The 16,240-nt window shown below is 38.8% G+C and overlaps 1 protein-coding gene across 1 annotated transcript in view; it reads left to right on the top strand.

The window, feature by feature from the left end:
• The window catches only part of ANKRD33B (ankyrin repeat domain 33B), a 106,006-nt gene extending 91,024 nt beyond the window's left edge, over positions 1-14,982 (top strand). The window contains exons 3-4 of the mRNA XM_027869076.1: positions 3,741-3,881; positions 13,134-14,982. Of these exons, the coding sequence (XP_027724877.1) occupies positions 3,741-3,881; positions 13,134-13,957 (965 nt within the window). The 3' untranslated portion in view covers positions 13,958-14,982. The remainder of the gene's footprint in view (positions 1-3,740; positions 3,882-13,133) is intronic.
• Positions 14,983-16,240: the final 1,258 nt, after the last annotated feature.

The following is a 16,240-nucleotide window of genomic DNA, read 5'->3' as shown; positions in this document are numbered from 1 at the left end:
AAATCCCTGGGAGTGTTTTGTTGCCTGGTAACCAAGCCCAAACTTAAAGCGCTTCTGTAGTGCTGATTTGTAAAAAGACCAAAAGAGCAACTCTCAAATCCATGAGGACTTTTCCTAACTCTTACACGATTTCGAAAGGGTGAGGTGGTAACTTGTGCCTCAGTCACATCCTTCCTGCTACTTGAGTATAGGTTGCGTGAGGGCAGGAGACAGTTTCTTAATTGAACTTTGGATCCTACCAGGCATAGCACACTTCTCTGTACACAATAGTTCTTTAATAAGTGGCAGTTGGATTGAAAAACTGAGTTAAATGTAACTTAGTTTATTTGAGAAATTCCAGTAAAAATGTCTTAATGGGTGGTGGTAGGGGATATCTGTGAGTACACATGCATATATGTGGGTACATATCCCAGGCCCTACAAAATGTAAAATCCTTAAAGGTAAAGACTGTTTCATTTTCGTCTTTGGGTCCTTGCACCCAGCATGGCACCAAACACATAGGAGGTATTTGGTAAGTGTTGGTTCAACTGAATATGACCAAACAGCCTAAATATTACTGTCATTTGAATATTTAATGCAGAGGAAGCTCATTTTTTCTCCTTTACAAATGATATATATAGATGGTATGACTAAAAGATACTAAGTAACAAAAAAAAAAAAAAGATTCTAGGCCATGGGAATTCTGCTTCCTTCCATCAGTGAGCAATTTCACTCCTTTTCCAATGCTAAGTATTGCTTGAAGATGTCTGCAGTTAGGCCAGGCTGGTTTAAAGCACAATCTTTCATCGTTCTGTGGGAGTGCTTAATTGATATGAGTTCATCTGACTTAAGATGTTCCATTGAAGATTCATTGTCCCCATGACTCATGGGCTTCTAAATACTCTGGAGTCTCATTATATAGCTCTCCTTAGGGCCTATGCCATGAATATATACCTTACAGGTGAGATTATGCATAACAAGGTGCTTTGGGAATTTCAGTAACTGAACCCCCCCCCCATGAGATCGAAAATGGATTTGTCTTATACTGTCTTCCACTTTATAGTGAATAGTCTTATTTCAAAGTTCCATTGCATAAAGAGGGCTATATTTTTGTAGGTTACAAAAAAGAAAAAAGGGAAAAATGGATCATTTGTCATTATTTTTAAGGAGAAAATTTAACACTTATGCTTCCCAGATGAACAAGAGAGAAGCGGCTATTGGCCTATCCTTGACTTGACTGAAACAAGATCAACTGAGCAATAAAAGGCACCCGTTGATGTGGGCAAAACATGTCATGGAGCATTGAGTAATTTCGTAGACCATTGAGAAGTCAAACCCATAATCAGGACTCGTTGGTTGCATGGCCATTCTCCCGAATGAAGCATAAGATAGAGAGACAGTCTAATTTGAACACTACCTACTGTGTATAACAGGCAGTTTGCTTTGTGGATTTTCAATTTTTTCTCTTCTCTCCTCTTCAAAGTGTTTAGGACATGGTCAGTGCAAAACACCTCCTGCTGAAAATTGCAGTGGATACAGTATTTCAGATAGGAAGAAAAATGACTCTGAACAAATTGCAATCTACTTCAGTTACATTCTTACTCAAATTTAACTGACACATCACAAAGCATTCAGTTGAACTACAGAATGAGATCAAAGAGCATTCTTTTATAGTTTGCCACAATTAAGCTGTTGCAGCTGCCTGACAGCTTGCATTACCATACCAGCTTTCACACCCTTACTAAATAAATGCCAAGCAAAGGGGAGTAGGGGAGAATGAGAGTGATGTAAATGAGTCAGAAAGGAAATAGATATTTGTCTTGATCTGTGAATCACATGGCTATAACCTAATATTAATTTGTTTTTGGACTGTAGGCCCTGTGATGATGTGATTATTTTAGGTAACACATCACTTGCAGAGCTACATTGTCTGCAGAAAGGCTAGTAGATGAGGTGAAGATGTAAATGATAAGTAGACATGATTTCTTTTGACCAATCACAACTCTACTCTTTTTTCTTTTAAGCCAGGAGGCCAGCTCCTGCATCACTCACTGAACCTCTGATGTTAGCCTCAAATAAGGAAATTACCCATCTGATCTGATTATTAATGATTCTCCATAAATAGGCAAGGCAAATGTGCCCACCTTTCATGATGTCTGCCTGGGTGTCAGTGCCCTTAGGTCTATAGGTGTTGATCATAACCAGGAATTGGTTATAACCTGCCAGGGGCAAATAAAACCTATTCCTGACTAAGGCAGGAACAGAGATTCTGATATACCAGAATGACTTCATCGCAACCTAGAGCTGGAGGGAACTGGGAATATGTGGTTACTCAGGAGACTTTACTGGGGGTTGGGGGAGGGGCTAGGCAATTTTTGTTTGGTGCCATTTTGTTAAACCATTTGGATAAGATATTCTATGAGCAAGCCAGCAGGATTTCTGATCGGTTGATTTTTTTCTTCAGTTCTACCCCCTGGACTGAGGCTATATGATGCTATAATGCATATAATATATGATGCTATAAGATGATGCTAAAAACAGCAATAATAACAATAATAATATTTATATAGCACTTTATGGTTTGCTAACAACCCTGCAAAAGTGAGTGTTATAGATGACCAGATAGCAGTTAAATGGCTTCCCAGGGTCACACAGCTAAGAAGTGCCTGAGGCAGGATTTGAACTCATTTCTTCCTCACTCCAAGTCCTGTGCTTTATCTACTGTACCACCTAGCTGCCTATAGAATTAATAAGCATAATGAAAACTATTAGGAAATGAGGCTCTAACCAGGAAAGCTAGTGGTAGAGAAAGTAGAAATAATCTAGAAAATTCTCCAATCTGATGTTCCTTGCCACAATGTGGTATGATGTCTTGTGTGTTGATAGGAACTTCTGGCATATATTAGTCAAATCTTATAGCAGTGGTGAAAGCTTTTTCTTTTTTGATTGTCAGAGTGATTTGGAAACTGTCCTTATTTGTATCTGTGTTTCATGCTGTTGATGGCATCAGAGGCTAATTCCTAGATTGTGTCAGATGTCTACAGTTAGGAGATTCACTACCGTGATGAGTTCAGGCACCTGGAACTCCATCACTTATTTCCCCTACTTCTTAATGATAGATTTCAAGTTATCCGTTTGCTAGAGATCAGTAGGACAGCCCCATATTATCAGAATGTGACTGAGGGTCATAAACTGGGAAGGAATCATAGGTGGTAAAAATAAATGGGAAAATCTGGAAGTATTCTGCTTTCTTTGCTTTTTCTCTTATTTTCTTACTCTTCTTTACTTAGACTGTGTTTACATGGAAAATAATTATTGGTAACTCAAAGAAGTACGAAAGGGAAAAAAAATCTTTAAATTGTAAAATTTATATTGCAAGTGTCAAAGAAAGAAACTTTTGAAGTGATTTTAGTGAATGGGAAAGAAATAACTTATTGCCACATTTAGCTTTTTAATTAATGAAGTGACTACCTCTGTTTCCCTTCCCTGCCCCTACCCATACCTGTCCACATACCTTCTTATGCTCATGCATATTTGGTATATTGGGTAGACAGCTGCCTTTGGTCAGGAAAACCTGAGTTCGAGGCCTCCTTCTGACATGTACTGTCCCAGGCAACTTTCTTGACTCAGTTACAGAGAAGCTGTCAGGTGAAAGGTCAGAAGATTTCTATACTAGTGATTCCCAACATGATGAAATAATCAGTCTAGATAAAGAGTGTTTATATATACATCCATGTGTGTCTGTTCAACTTTCTTTTCAGGGCACATAATCATCACCAACTACTTGCTGAACTATTTTCCTGGTCTTGACCTTGAAAGAAGGAATGTATTTGGATACACAGCTCTGATGAAAGCTGCCATGCAAGGTCGAATTGAATGCATCCGAGCTTTAATGTTGGCAGGTATGTGGTAATCTCTACTTTGGTAGGTTCTCATCTCTTGCACTCTCCACAGGGTCAGGGGACAATTAAAATTGTGTTTTTTATTCAAAGATATCCAGGTGTTAGTGTACAATTAGTATGTTAACAAAGCCCTATGTTTACAAATATCAGTAGTCTTGGAGAACATTTTATTTTATGAGGTTTATTGTCACCCCAATCCAAATAAACAAACAAAAGAAAAAGCTATTAAAAATTGCAGGAGGTATTCCAAAGTTAGTCTCATTCCATATTTCCTGTCTACCGTGGATCTTGGCTGCCTTCCCCCATATCTATACTGTCCACATCCTCCTTCCTCAGGAGTTTGTGCCCTGATCCTATTAACCACAAAGCTACTTGATATATCAAAGGTGAGGGTCAGGAGCAATCAGTGACTTCTAGGTTGGGATTAAATGACAGTTGAATACTTCAGGGATTCATGATTTCTGAGGCCTGCATCAAGTCAAATCTATGAGCATTTACTAATCACTTACTGCATTCCAGGAGCTGGGAATATAAATACAAACAGTAAGAAAAACCCTCAAGGACATTACAATATAATGGGAGAAGTCTACAATAAAAGGAAGATGAAAAGGGGGCTGAAATTGAAGGTACCAGGTGAGGGGCAGCATGGTAGAGTAAGTCCTATGGAGTTAGCAGTGTAGCCTGGAGAGGAAGAAAGACAGATTAACATGGGGTGCCTCCTTAATATGAGGCTCCAGGAGGAAATAGTCAGAGGGAGAAGGCACAGGGATAGAGTATACTTTCATTTTGAGAAATAATGCAGAAGGGAAGAGCTTCCAAAGAGACGGAAATGAGTCCACGCCCTCCACTAGTGCTGACCAAGCCTTCTCTATGTGTTAGTAGAATGGTTTTTATGAGTTGCTGTGGCTGAAGAATTTTACATTCCCAATTAAAAATTTGATTCAACAATCATAGCAGAGCAGGTTTTTTTTGTTTTGTTTTGTTTTTTTAAAGAGAATTGTTGGGGCAGCTAGGTGGTGAAGTAGATAGAGCTCCGGCCTTGGAGTCAGGAGGACCTGAGTTCAAATGCAGACTCAGACACTTGACACTTTCCAGCTGTGTGATCCTGGGCAAGTCACTTAAGTCACCAAAGTCACCAAAAAAAAAAGAGAGAGAGAGAATTGTTATTTATAATAATTTGATTTTGATATTCTAAACTTAACAAATGCCAACAAATAATAGCAGTTCCATTTACAGAGAACAGAAAAAAGAGCACTGTGTATGAAACTGAATCTCTAATTTGTATAACTTGAGTTTTTTAAAGTATATTAAGTATATATTTAACACCTTGGTTTCAAAGTTGACCTGCTTATCTTTGTCTCCCTCAGAACTTTCTTCTGTTAATTTCTGTGCTTTAAAGAAAAATGCTTCAATGACATTTTTTGCCCCCTTGGTAGCACTATTACCACCTCTCCTCCACATCCCTTATATAACCTTTCTCTCATGCCAAATAAGCATTGTCTAATGCATACCACCCTCTCCACCCCCCACCCACTAATCACACATTGTCTACATACAGAAACATCTCATTCTGCTCCTTAAATTTATCACCTCTGTTTGTCAGGGTAGCATGTTTAATCATTTCCTTTACTAAAGTTCTACTCCAATGTTTAAATCCACCATGGGATGACCCTGGGTTCTCAAGTTATGTTTGTGGAGCACAAACTTGCCAGGTCCTAACCAGATGGAAAGGCTTTGACCTTCCTTGGTTTCAGCTCCTTCATCTGGAAAATGAAGGTGTTGGATTAGATGACCTCTGTGGAAGTCCCTTCTGATTCTAAATCTGTGAGTACTAGCCTGGTGATCGGCTTGTCTCTTGTCCAAGGAGCAGCCTAGCTAAGTTTGGAGAGACTCATTACCAGAATGTGAAGCTCCTGGTGATCACTTTTTTAAGGTTCTCTGAAGACTGTCTTCTAAGGTATAGGAAGGTTGTCATACATATCTGATGACATGATGGTTCTTTGAAGTGATAATAATAATAATAATAGCTCTTTAAGGTTTGCAAAATGTTTTACAAACATCTCATTTGATCCTCACAACAACCCTAGAAGTTAGATGTTATTATTACCATCTCCATTTTACAGATGAGGAAACTTGAGCTAAAAGGAGATTAAATGACTTGCTGAAGATCACAGCTATTCAGTGTCTGAGGTAGAATTTGAACACAGGTCTTCCTGACTCCAGGCACAGGTGGAACTGAATCTGAATTTTTAACTTTTTTGACCAATTGCTTCTAAAGCTTTTTAGCATATTGTTGATGAAAAGAGGACCCATGTTTTAGCTCCAGATACATTATCTGCCTACTGCATCAGTAGGTGTTTCAGGTATCTTGGCATCTTGGTTCACCAATCATGAGATAGGAGTTTTTAAGAATGAATTCATTGAAAGTATACAGTAGATGAGTTCAAATTTTGTCTTTAATACAAAGTGTCTGAAAAATGTGAATTTGGTATTTAGGGTTCAGATTTTTTCCCTTTCTCCATCTTCTGGGGAGAAATAATTAGTCTGGAATATTGTGTTGTGTTTATTTCATCTTCAGTTTTATCAGTGGTTATCAGATCACCTTGATGAAGTATTAACAACTGCTTTTCTAATTGGTGGTAATAGAGTTGATCTTATCAGTAAAAGTAGTAAAGCATCTCTCCCTGATTTTTCTGTATTAATTCCCCATCTTGTTCTATATTCTCCAAATAACAAAAAAGTATACTGTTATTATAGGGGATTTTATCTGCGTCAGTCTCAGGGTTTGGATTCCACCTTATTTATCTTCAATATTAAATAAGGATAAGGACTAGACCTGTAATTTTGCTAGAACAAGGAATTCTTACATGATGAAACTCCTATTTATCTTTTCTCAAATGAGATAATATTTGTTAAAAAATAAAAAAGTGCTCAGCACAGTCCCTGGCACATAGATTATATATTATTATTATTATATTACTATTTATAATGCCTATTCCCTTTTCCTCCCCTTAGTAGTGCAGATCAGCACCGAGAGTTATTAAGAGGTTAAGTATCTTGGCTAAGATCATATATCTAGTATGTGTCAGAGGTATGAGTATAGTCCACATCTTCATGGCTCCAAGGCTGGCTCTATATACTATGCCATACTTCAGTCTTAAGAAAAGGAAATTAATGGTAGTGTCCAGTCCTGGGGTTTTTGTTGTTGTTGTTAATAACATTTTATTCCTTATGGCTTAAAACTTCAGTGTTTGCACTTTTGAGATAGGGTGCCTTCTATAACTTTGACCAAGAAAATATGATCATTGTGAGACTGTAATTAGAGAACTGAAAGACACAGGAGTACCTCCATATTGAAAGTTAAGGTGGAAATGTATTTTGCCCTCCAACTCATCCATTGCCACATTCCTTTGTGAGCTGAATTTTTCTGGCCCCAATTTCATTGTATTCAACAAGAATGGTGTTTCTTCTCCCCCACTCCCCCCTCGCCCGCCTTTTTTTTTAAACAAATGATGTATTGTTTATCAGATTGCCCTTCCTCCCAAACTAACATCTTCATAGCGTATATACTATAGAGTCACACATCAATAACTGCTTTTATCTGCTCTGATCAAGCAGAATGAAGAGATATTAGAAATTTCAGAAACTCTGGAATTTAATAATAAAAAATTATAGTTCAATAAAGGATTTTCTCTCTCCAAGGTTCTGAAATTCTGATTTATTGGAACTTTGTTACTGTGGTTACTAAGGACAAACACATCAGCAATACCAGCTGTGCTGATTATAATCTCAAGGGATGTGAAACCTTATTAATTTGGTAGAATATTAATATTCCCAAAGTGACAGGTCGGTTTAAATAAGTTGCCCTGAGAAGGCTGTATTCAGAGCATGATTTTATCTACATAAAAACATAATTCAGTGGTGATACTTGTTTTCTCTTTTTAAGAAGAAGCTTCAGGGCTCAGTTTCAAACCTGAATGGCATATACCAAGTAAGGTGGAACTGTTATGGCGTTTGGGAAAAACAAAGGAAAAACATCTTTGAATATTCATGTCCATCCTACTTCATAAAGTTAATATAGATGTGGGTGAGTGAAGAATTGTAATAATGAACAGGACCTAGTCACTCATACACTATCCTGCCCTCAGGTAACTCCAAACTACTTGCTTTCATGAAGCCAAATTAGACTCTCAGATGAATATCCATATTTTTTTTCTGCTTCATACCCTTATTTCCTTTGTGTTTATATACATAGTACAGATTGCATATTGGATTTGCTCGACAAGAGCACACAACAAACAGAAAATAGTGGTAGAAATATAACATGTGGTAAGTCAGGTTTCAGTGAGTAAGTGTAGATGTTTTCTCCAAAGATAAGACTAATCACCTCTTAATCTGGAAAACTCTGGGCCTAGCTTTCATTGAAAACCACCTGGGAACCTGTACAGTGGTGAGGTCCATAAGGGTGAGACTAGGTTAAGAAGCAGCGAACATGGATGCTGTTTCAGTATTTATTCAGTCCCAAGCAGCTGATTACAAGACAAGTCCTTTTACATGTTAACACTAACATGGTTGAAAGGCAGTAGCTTCAATGCCAGCAGTTTTGCTAACAGGTTTTTTGGTTGTAAAAAAGAAATTTAGTCATTTTTTCAAAGAGCTCATAGAATATTAGAGTTAAAAGGGGCCTTTATAGTAATCAGGCTCTCTTCTGTTATTTTTCAAAATGAGGAAACTGAGTTTCTAGGATAGAAGTGGCTTGTCACTCAGCTGGTTAGTGGAGAACCTGGACTGGTCTCCTCTGTCTACTTCATCCTCTACTAGAGGTCACACCTTCACTGATTTCTAGATAAGAGTCTTAGGATCATAGGAGTTAAAGCTAGAAAGGACCTTTGACATCATCTAGTTGAATGCCCTCATTTTATAGATGAGCAAACCGAAGCCCAGGGAAGTTAAGTGAATTGCCCAAGGTCTCATAGTACCCATGCCCTCTGACTCCAAATACATTTCTCTTTCCACTAAACCACAAACACAGTCAACATTTATTAAAGACCTCAAAGGTGCTAATCAGCATTCTGGAGAGAATGCTCAAGCTTAATCAGTGCATTTATTTATTTGTGTCAGCCACTTTGCTAAATACTGGGACTATAAATACAAAAAGTATCCATAATGAGCTTATAGTTTAGTTGTTGTTGTTCAGTTATTCAGCCATGTCTGACTCTGGGTGACCATCACATACCAGGCCCTTCTGTCCTCCACTATCTCTGGAAGTCTGTCCAAGTTCGTGTTCATTGCTTTCATGACACTATCTCATCCTCTGCTGTCTCCTTTTCCTTTTGCCTTCAATCTTTCCCAACATCAGTCTTTTCTGGAAAGTCTCATCTTTTCATTATGTGACCACAGTATTTAAGTTCAGCTTTAGCATTTGACCTTCCAAGGAATAGCCTGAATTTAATTCTTTAAGTATTGACTGATTTGAATCCAAGAATATAAAATCTACCACTGCTTCCATTTCTTCTCCCTGTATTTGCCAGGAAGTCTCTCTTTGTGATTCATTTCAATAGGAGGCAATATTGTCTTGGTCCCCATTTTTATTTGTACCACAAAGTCTGTCTAGTATGGATTCTTGAGTGGCAGTAGATGGATGATGCTTAGGAGGGAAGATAAACCACTGAGCAAACTTTTCTCATCACTTCTCCCTCCACCCCAATATTTTTATGCAGGTGAAGTCATTAAAATAGACACGTAGAACAGCTTTGAAAGGGGGAAAGATAAAATATGTAGCCAGAGGATTGTGTATATATTCCTACCCCCTTTGCTTTACTGATGGTGGAAGGTTGGAGGGTATTGTATATGTGGCTGACTGGGTATAAGTCCAGTAGATTCAGAGTCATAAGACCTGGTATAAATGATGACTCCATCATTTACTGTGTTTTGGGGTAAATCACTTTATTTCTCTGGTCTTCAGTTTCTTCACCTGAAAAATGTAGTTGTGCTAGAAAAGATCTAAGTTCTCTTCTCAGTCACAGTCATAAAATGTTGCCACCACTCTAAGCCTCACCTTTTTTTTTTTAAAGAGTGGTAATTGGAGTTAGAAAACCTGACTCATAAGGTATAACCTTTGACAAAACACTTAAATTGTCTGAGCCTCAGTTTCCTCATCTGCAAAATGTGGTGCTTTCACTGCCAACATCAGAGTTGTTATAAGGGTCAAATGAGATAAAGCGTTTTGTCATTGTAATTGCATTATATAAATGTGAGCTGAGTTTTTTTATTTTAGCACCAGTTGACCCAGTCCCTCCCAGCTCCACGGAATCACTTTGCTAACAATTTAGCTAGTCTTCTGGCTAAATGATTATCAAGCACCTTCTAAATCTACTTCATAGTAAGCTAGCTATGGGAAGGGGGAACAGGCCCTGCCTCTTTTCTTGCCACCCACCATGAGCCCTCTATAGGTGCATGTATTCAGTGTGGGTGAGCTGGGGGTCTCATATCTCTACGGTTAAGAGCTGTGTACTAGGACAGTGGCATCTTTGATGTTTTCCAGCCTTTCCTTCTCAGGATGGTCAGGGAGTAGGGTTCTGGATTCAACAGTGGATAGAGAAGGAGGAAAAGCTAATGATAGTCACATTGTAAAATGATTAATATGACAATTCTTTGAGGTTTTCATTGAATAGCATGACGTAAGTATAAAATAATTAACATCAGTCCATTATAGTCCATTATTTAATTGCTATATCTATAGCATTAATATTCAGTTTGATAATAGGTCTTTTGAATTAGAGTTCACCCTGATTTATGATACGTCTCACAGAAAATCTAGGGCTATTTAATGTCTCATAACGGAAATGCCTTCTGATCTTTTGAATCTTTTGTACATCCCAAGATCATACACAGAGGGCAAAAAGGAAGGCAGATTTTTCTCCACAGGGAGAAGATTCTTAAAATTTTGACAGCTGTTCCTTTTGTGTTCCATTAGCATTTAAAAAATGTCTCTTTCAAACAATGAATTGTTCATTAAGATTTTAATTTTGCAGTTTGTTCTCTTTTAAGTGACATGCAATTAATTTAGTTTTAATGTGCCATTTATTTTTTGTAATGACATTTTTAGGGCCCTGTTTCCTTTTTAGTCAATTTATAAATTGTACTTCAGCTAGTGTTACTTCCTAATTTTCAGTTCTAAATAATTGCAGCTACTTCCCACATAGCTCTTTAATTTGTCTGAAAATGAGGATGTACTGAAGTACTGCTAGGCCAGCTTTGGCCAAGAGGAGAACTGAGCAGCGGCATGGGAGGCCAAAAATGGTCATTACCTGATTATGTAGATTACTACCCTAAATCATCCCATTGCTTTTCTGCTAGAGATACTGTTACTAAAAGCAGAAGTCTCAAATAATTTTATAGCCATTTGTGCAATTGGCTTTGTTTTGGGGTGGGCAGTACAATAAATTTTTGTTCACTTGGATTACTGAAAGGTAGATGGGTGGGTATAATGGACTGAGAGTCAATTTCTAAGTCTCTTCCCTGACACAGCCTGGCTCTGTGGTCCTGGGAAGGTTGCCTAACCTCCCAGTGCTCTAGATCAGTAGTGACAAATTCAATAGAAGTGGATCCCTACAGGAACATATTAATAACTTAGAAAAAACACAAATTAATGTTACTTTTTATTTTTATATATTTTGTCAAAAATAGCCCAATTAGATTTTAATCTGGTTCCTGGCACTCAGAGGGCTAAGATGGCAGCAGCATATTGGATACCTCTCCTCTAGACGTCTATATCAGTTATATAACTATACATTGCCAAGCAGAGGTTGACAATATTAGGCAACTAGGTGGCACAGTGAATAGAGTGCTGGACCTGGAGTCAGGAAGACCAGATTCAAATTTGACCTCAGACACATGCTAGCTGTATGACCCTAGTCAAGTCACCAAACTTTTCAGTGCTGTAAACAAGAGATTAAGTTATATAATTAACAATAAATTGCAGATCAGGCATTGATAATAAGAATTGTTCATTAATAATGAATTGTTCATCAAGATTTTAATTTTGCTCCCTTTCAATCATGAGTCTATCCCGTGAGTAACTGCCATTAAGCAGGTGTCTAGTTGGGTTTGGGTGATTCTCAGCTTCCTGGGATGGAGTGATCTCCATCTTTTTTAAATGGGGTGGAGGAGAGAGGGGGAGAGGGAGCTAAATTCTTTTTCCTCTTTTTTTCCCCTTCTCCTTATGGAATATCATTGCCGTCTTTGATTCAACTGGCATATTTGTACTTCTGTATCTTGTTCCTATTATAGAAAACTACAATGTAAAGGGAAATTCAGTCTTTTGTCAAATTAGCATTATGATTTGGGGCCAATTAAAATTTATGGGGTTTTAAAAAAACTTTAATTTTGCAGTTTTAGTGGGTACAGTGGATAGAGCATTGGACCTGGAGATAGGAAGACTTAAGTTTGAATCTGGCTTCAGACGTTTACTAGCTGTATGACTTTGGGCAAATCACTTAATCTTTGTTTGCCTGAGTTTCCTCATCTGTTAAATGGGGATAATGATAGCACCTACCTCCCAGACTTGTAATGAAGATAAAATGAAATATTTGTAAAGTACTTTGCAAACCAAAGCACTACCCAAATGCTAGCTATTATTATTGTTATTATAGCTAGCAGGTATGTACTGGTTTTTCCGCTTGTAAAGTGCTTTGCATGTGTTCATTCATAAGATGTCCATTGATAATAGGAGTTTCCTTATTGTTGATTCCCAACTAATGAAATTGTAGGTCAAGGGAAATGCTTAACCTACTTGAGTGTAAACTGTTTCCAGGTACTTTAGAAGCATCTTTTAACATACCACCAATTAAAATCATAATTAAAAATTATTCTTATCCATTTCTTGAAGCAGGTTCCAAGGGACCTTTGTTAGCATAGAGATAAGACTCTCTATGTAGTAGAAAGTAACAAAAGTTTTTATACATCCTCATATACTCCAAACTGCAGATTAGTGAGAATAGAATCCAGAAAGATAAAGCACCAAATAGAATGTAAGAATGAAAGTTTGATTTCTACTCATAGTTGTTGGTGATTATGATAATAATACAAAATGCCCACATTTGGGAATTAGATTTTTCCCAAGATGAGATACCTGCAATACACAGTGAGTTGTTAAGCATTTTAAATTGAGTTCAATTTCAATTATCTCTGTTCTATTTTTTGGGTGGGGAGTAGAGAGAGAGTTCTTATTTTTTTGTCTTCATTTTTCAGGAGCAGATGTCCATGCAACCGATCCCAACAGAGGGATGACTCCACGGGAATGGGCATCTTATACAGGCAGGTCTGAGGCTGTCTGGGTTATTCAGAGACTGTTGGACAGGCCCTGTCCAGAGCAGTTCAGTGAACAGTATAAGCCAGAGTGGCCAGTGGTGAAGGACATTCTTGTCAAACCAGCAGAGCCCAAGAGCTGTTTACAGAGGCTAACTGAGTGCTTTCGGTCAATCTTGTCTTCCCGCCACGTCCAAGGACCTGAAGATGGGGGAGTCCTTGACCATATGGTTCGAATGACCACGAGTCTCCACAGCCCTGCTGTGGCAATTGCCTGCAAGACTGTGTGCCCTGAGAACCCCCCCTGTGTGGGGAAGAGGCGCCTTGCAGTGCAGGAGATCCTCTGGCACCAAAACACTGGAGAAGCCCACGATCATGAGAAGGGCAAGGTGGAGAGCTGTGAGGTCTTTCAGAGCTGCCAGGTTGAGGTGGTTCCCCAAACGTGCAACTTTACAACTGCTCAGGGGAGCTCTGCAGTTTCCCGGAAGGCCAGCCTCTTACCCCTGCATTTGTTAAGGAGGAGTAGCGTGAGACCAGGCTTTGTCATTCCAAAGGTCCGCATCAACAAGGCCCCCACTCCCACTTTTCAGCCAGAACGAGTGAAGAAGAAGAGCCGAAGTGTGAAGGATAATACCTATCTGCAGATTCCTAAATGGAGATACAAGGAAGCAAAGGAGGAGAGGAGAAAAGCAGAGCAGGCAGAAAAGAAGAAAGCAGCGGAAGCTCCAAAAGAAAGACGAGCATCTCCCTGGAGGAGTAGGACTTGAAGCCATGGTGGAGTTTCAGCATCTAGGATCAGCTTCCCAAATGCAGGCTCGAGGGGCTCTCTGCTCAGCCAATGGCCATGCGACGTGGGGGTGTCCCTTTGGGTCATGCTGAGAAGGCACGTAGGGAGAAAGTGAGGAGAATGCTGAGTGAACACAAGGGTTTGGGGAGATTCAGCTCATGTCAGCTGCTTGAGCCTGTCGAGTGAAAAGGTGACATTTTCCTTTGCTGCTATGTCTAACTCAGGGCTCCAAGGTTCCTGTATTGCCTATCCTCTCCTTTGGTCTGAGTGAAAATGTAGAAATTGTCATGGTGAATTGGTAATGCTGCTGTGAGATTTGGTAGCTGGGCAGTGATTCTGCCAGGTATGAAGAAGGTGGTTACTCTAGCTAATGGAAAACAAACCACCTATATAAATTCCTCCCCCATCTCCAAGGGAAGGTGGGTGGGATTGCTTGTGCTGACCCCTCTTCAACCTCACCCCAAACCCTCTCTTAATTTTTCCCCACATTGTGGTCCTTGATGTTCTTTTGACCTAAATTTCACCACTTAAAAATATAAGTAAAGGGAAACCAGAAGGGAGTATAAACAACTCCCATCAGGCCTGTACCCTGTAGAAGAAACCATGGTACCACTTATATCAGAGCCAGTAAGGAAGGGTAGTGAATCCATGACCATAGGTATTGTGGAATATTTGTAATGCACACACTACTGGCAGTGGCATAGAGATACCGTACATTTCCAAAATACTGACCTCTCCCCTATTCCTCCCATATTCAAGGACTGTGCAGTTAAGTGCCTAACACAGTACTCTGCATACAGTAAACAAAATAAATGTTTATGAAATTAAAGTTTAATTTAATCACATCCACCTTGTACTAATCTCTCTCTGTAACATTAGGACTTCACCATTCAGATGTTATCTTTGCCAATTCCAACATTGTCAAGGGGTCTATCTATATATTATGTACATGAGTGGTTCCTGAAATGTGGGCCACTTACTTCATCCATTTTATGTGATTTTAAAAAAAAAAGCCAAATTCTGTCTGAATTAACAGGAGATTCATGTTGGTTTAGGATGTTCCTACTGAGGTTATTTATGTTTTACATCTGGATTTATTAAATTATTAAAGTCAATCAGAAACAAAAGTATAGACATTTTCATAATAAAAAAGATGAGAGAGAGCAACCTGCAAGCTTCACTGATCCCCAGAATTATATCTGTAGAACCAGAGCCACCGATGTGGAGAGATATATGGATAATTCTCATTCTCTGCCATTTGGAAAAGATGACATCTCTTAGGTGGAAGCATATTGCTATAACAAAAGAAGTGTGTGATGGTCAGAGCTCCCCCTTTTATTCTTTTCTTTCTCTTCTATCTTGTTTCTAGCACTGGGAAGTTGGGGGCCAGCATGCATGTAAATGGATTGGTTATCAAGCTTAGGAAGCGATAATCTGTTAACTAAGCTTTTGTGCTAAGAGGACACAAATGCAGTGACAGATGTCCAATTCTGCTGGGTAGTTAGCAGCTCAGCTTCTCACCCTTCTACAAATATCATCTACCCCAGAGCAGTCATTATATCAAAGAGAGCAAATTTGATGTCCCAAGTTCTTGCTGGTACCTAGTGAGGTTAGAGGTTGGGGAAGAAGGTTCTGTTAGCCAAATGTTTGAAAGTCCCTCTATCAAATCAGTGATAGGTACGTTTATATCGTGACAGTACTTCCTATGTTCCCTCAAAGGTTGGTCATTTAATATTGTATAGATGTCATTCAATACTGTATAGTATTTATTAGGCATGCCCTCCTCCGGTGCTGCTCAGGCCCCTGCCTCATCATATGCCTTTGGCAACTGTTCAAAACTTGACCAGATTATTGATACAGCTGAGCTCCACATTTCTCTAGCTATCATATAAGATTAGGAAGTGAGAGTTTTGAATATTACTGCATTTTTTTCCTAGCTTCGGTCACAGGCAAAGGACACTTTGGGGTCCACATTCTGAATAGGCAAACAGTAAAGAGAATGCTCATGATGTCAGCAAAATGAGCCTTATATATTTCTTCTAAACTGTCAAGCCAGCAGGTCTTGGTCAAGCAAACGTGTTCTTTGCAAGCCAGATGCTGTGTTTGTCACTTTCCCTGTTACTGAAGAAAACAAGATAATTGGTCAAAGGAATACAGTGGAAAAGGCATAATGTGGAACATAGAGTTAGTTGTGTGTTCGCAGGGACAGAGAAATAGTTACTGTGTGTGTATGTGTGTGTGTGTGTGTACACATACACACATG

Source organism: Vombatus ursinus, unplaced genomic scaffold, assembly GCF_900497805.2.
Source record: "Vombatus ursinus unplaced genomic scaffold, bare-nosed wombat genome assembly UNPS02014791.1, whole genome shotgun sequence".
NCBI classification, from domain to species: domain Eukaryota; kingdom Metazoa; phylum Chordata; class Mammalia; order Diprotodontia; family Vombatidae; genus Vombatus; species Vombatus ursinus.
This window is presented reverse-complemented; position numbering and strand designations above follow the sequence as displayed.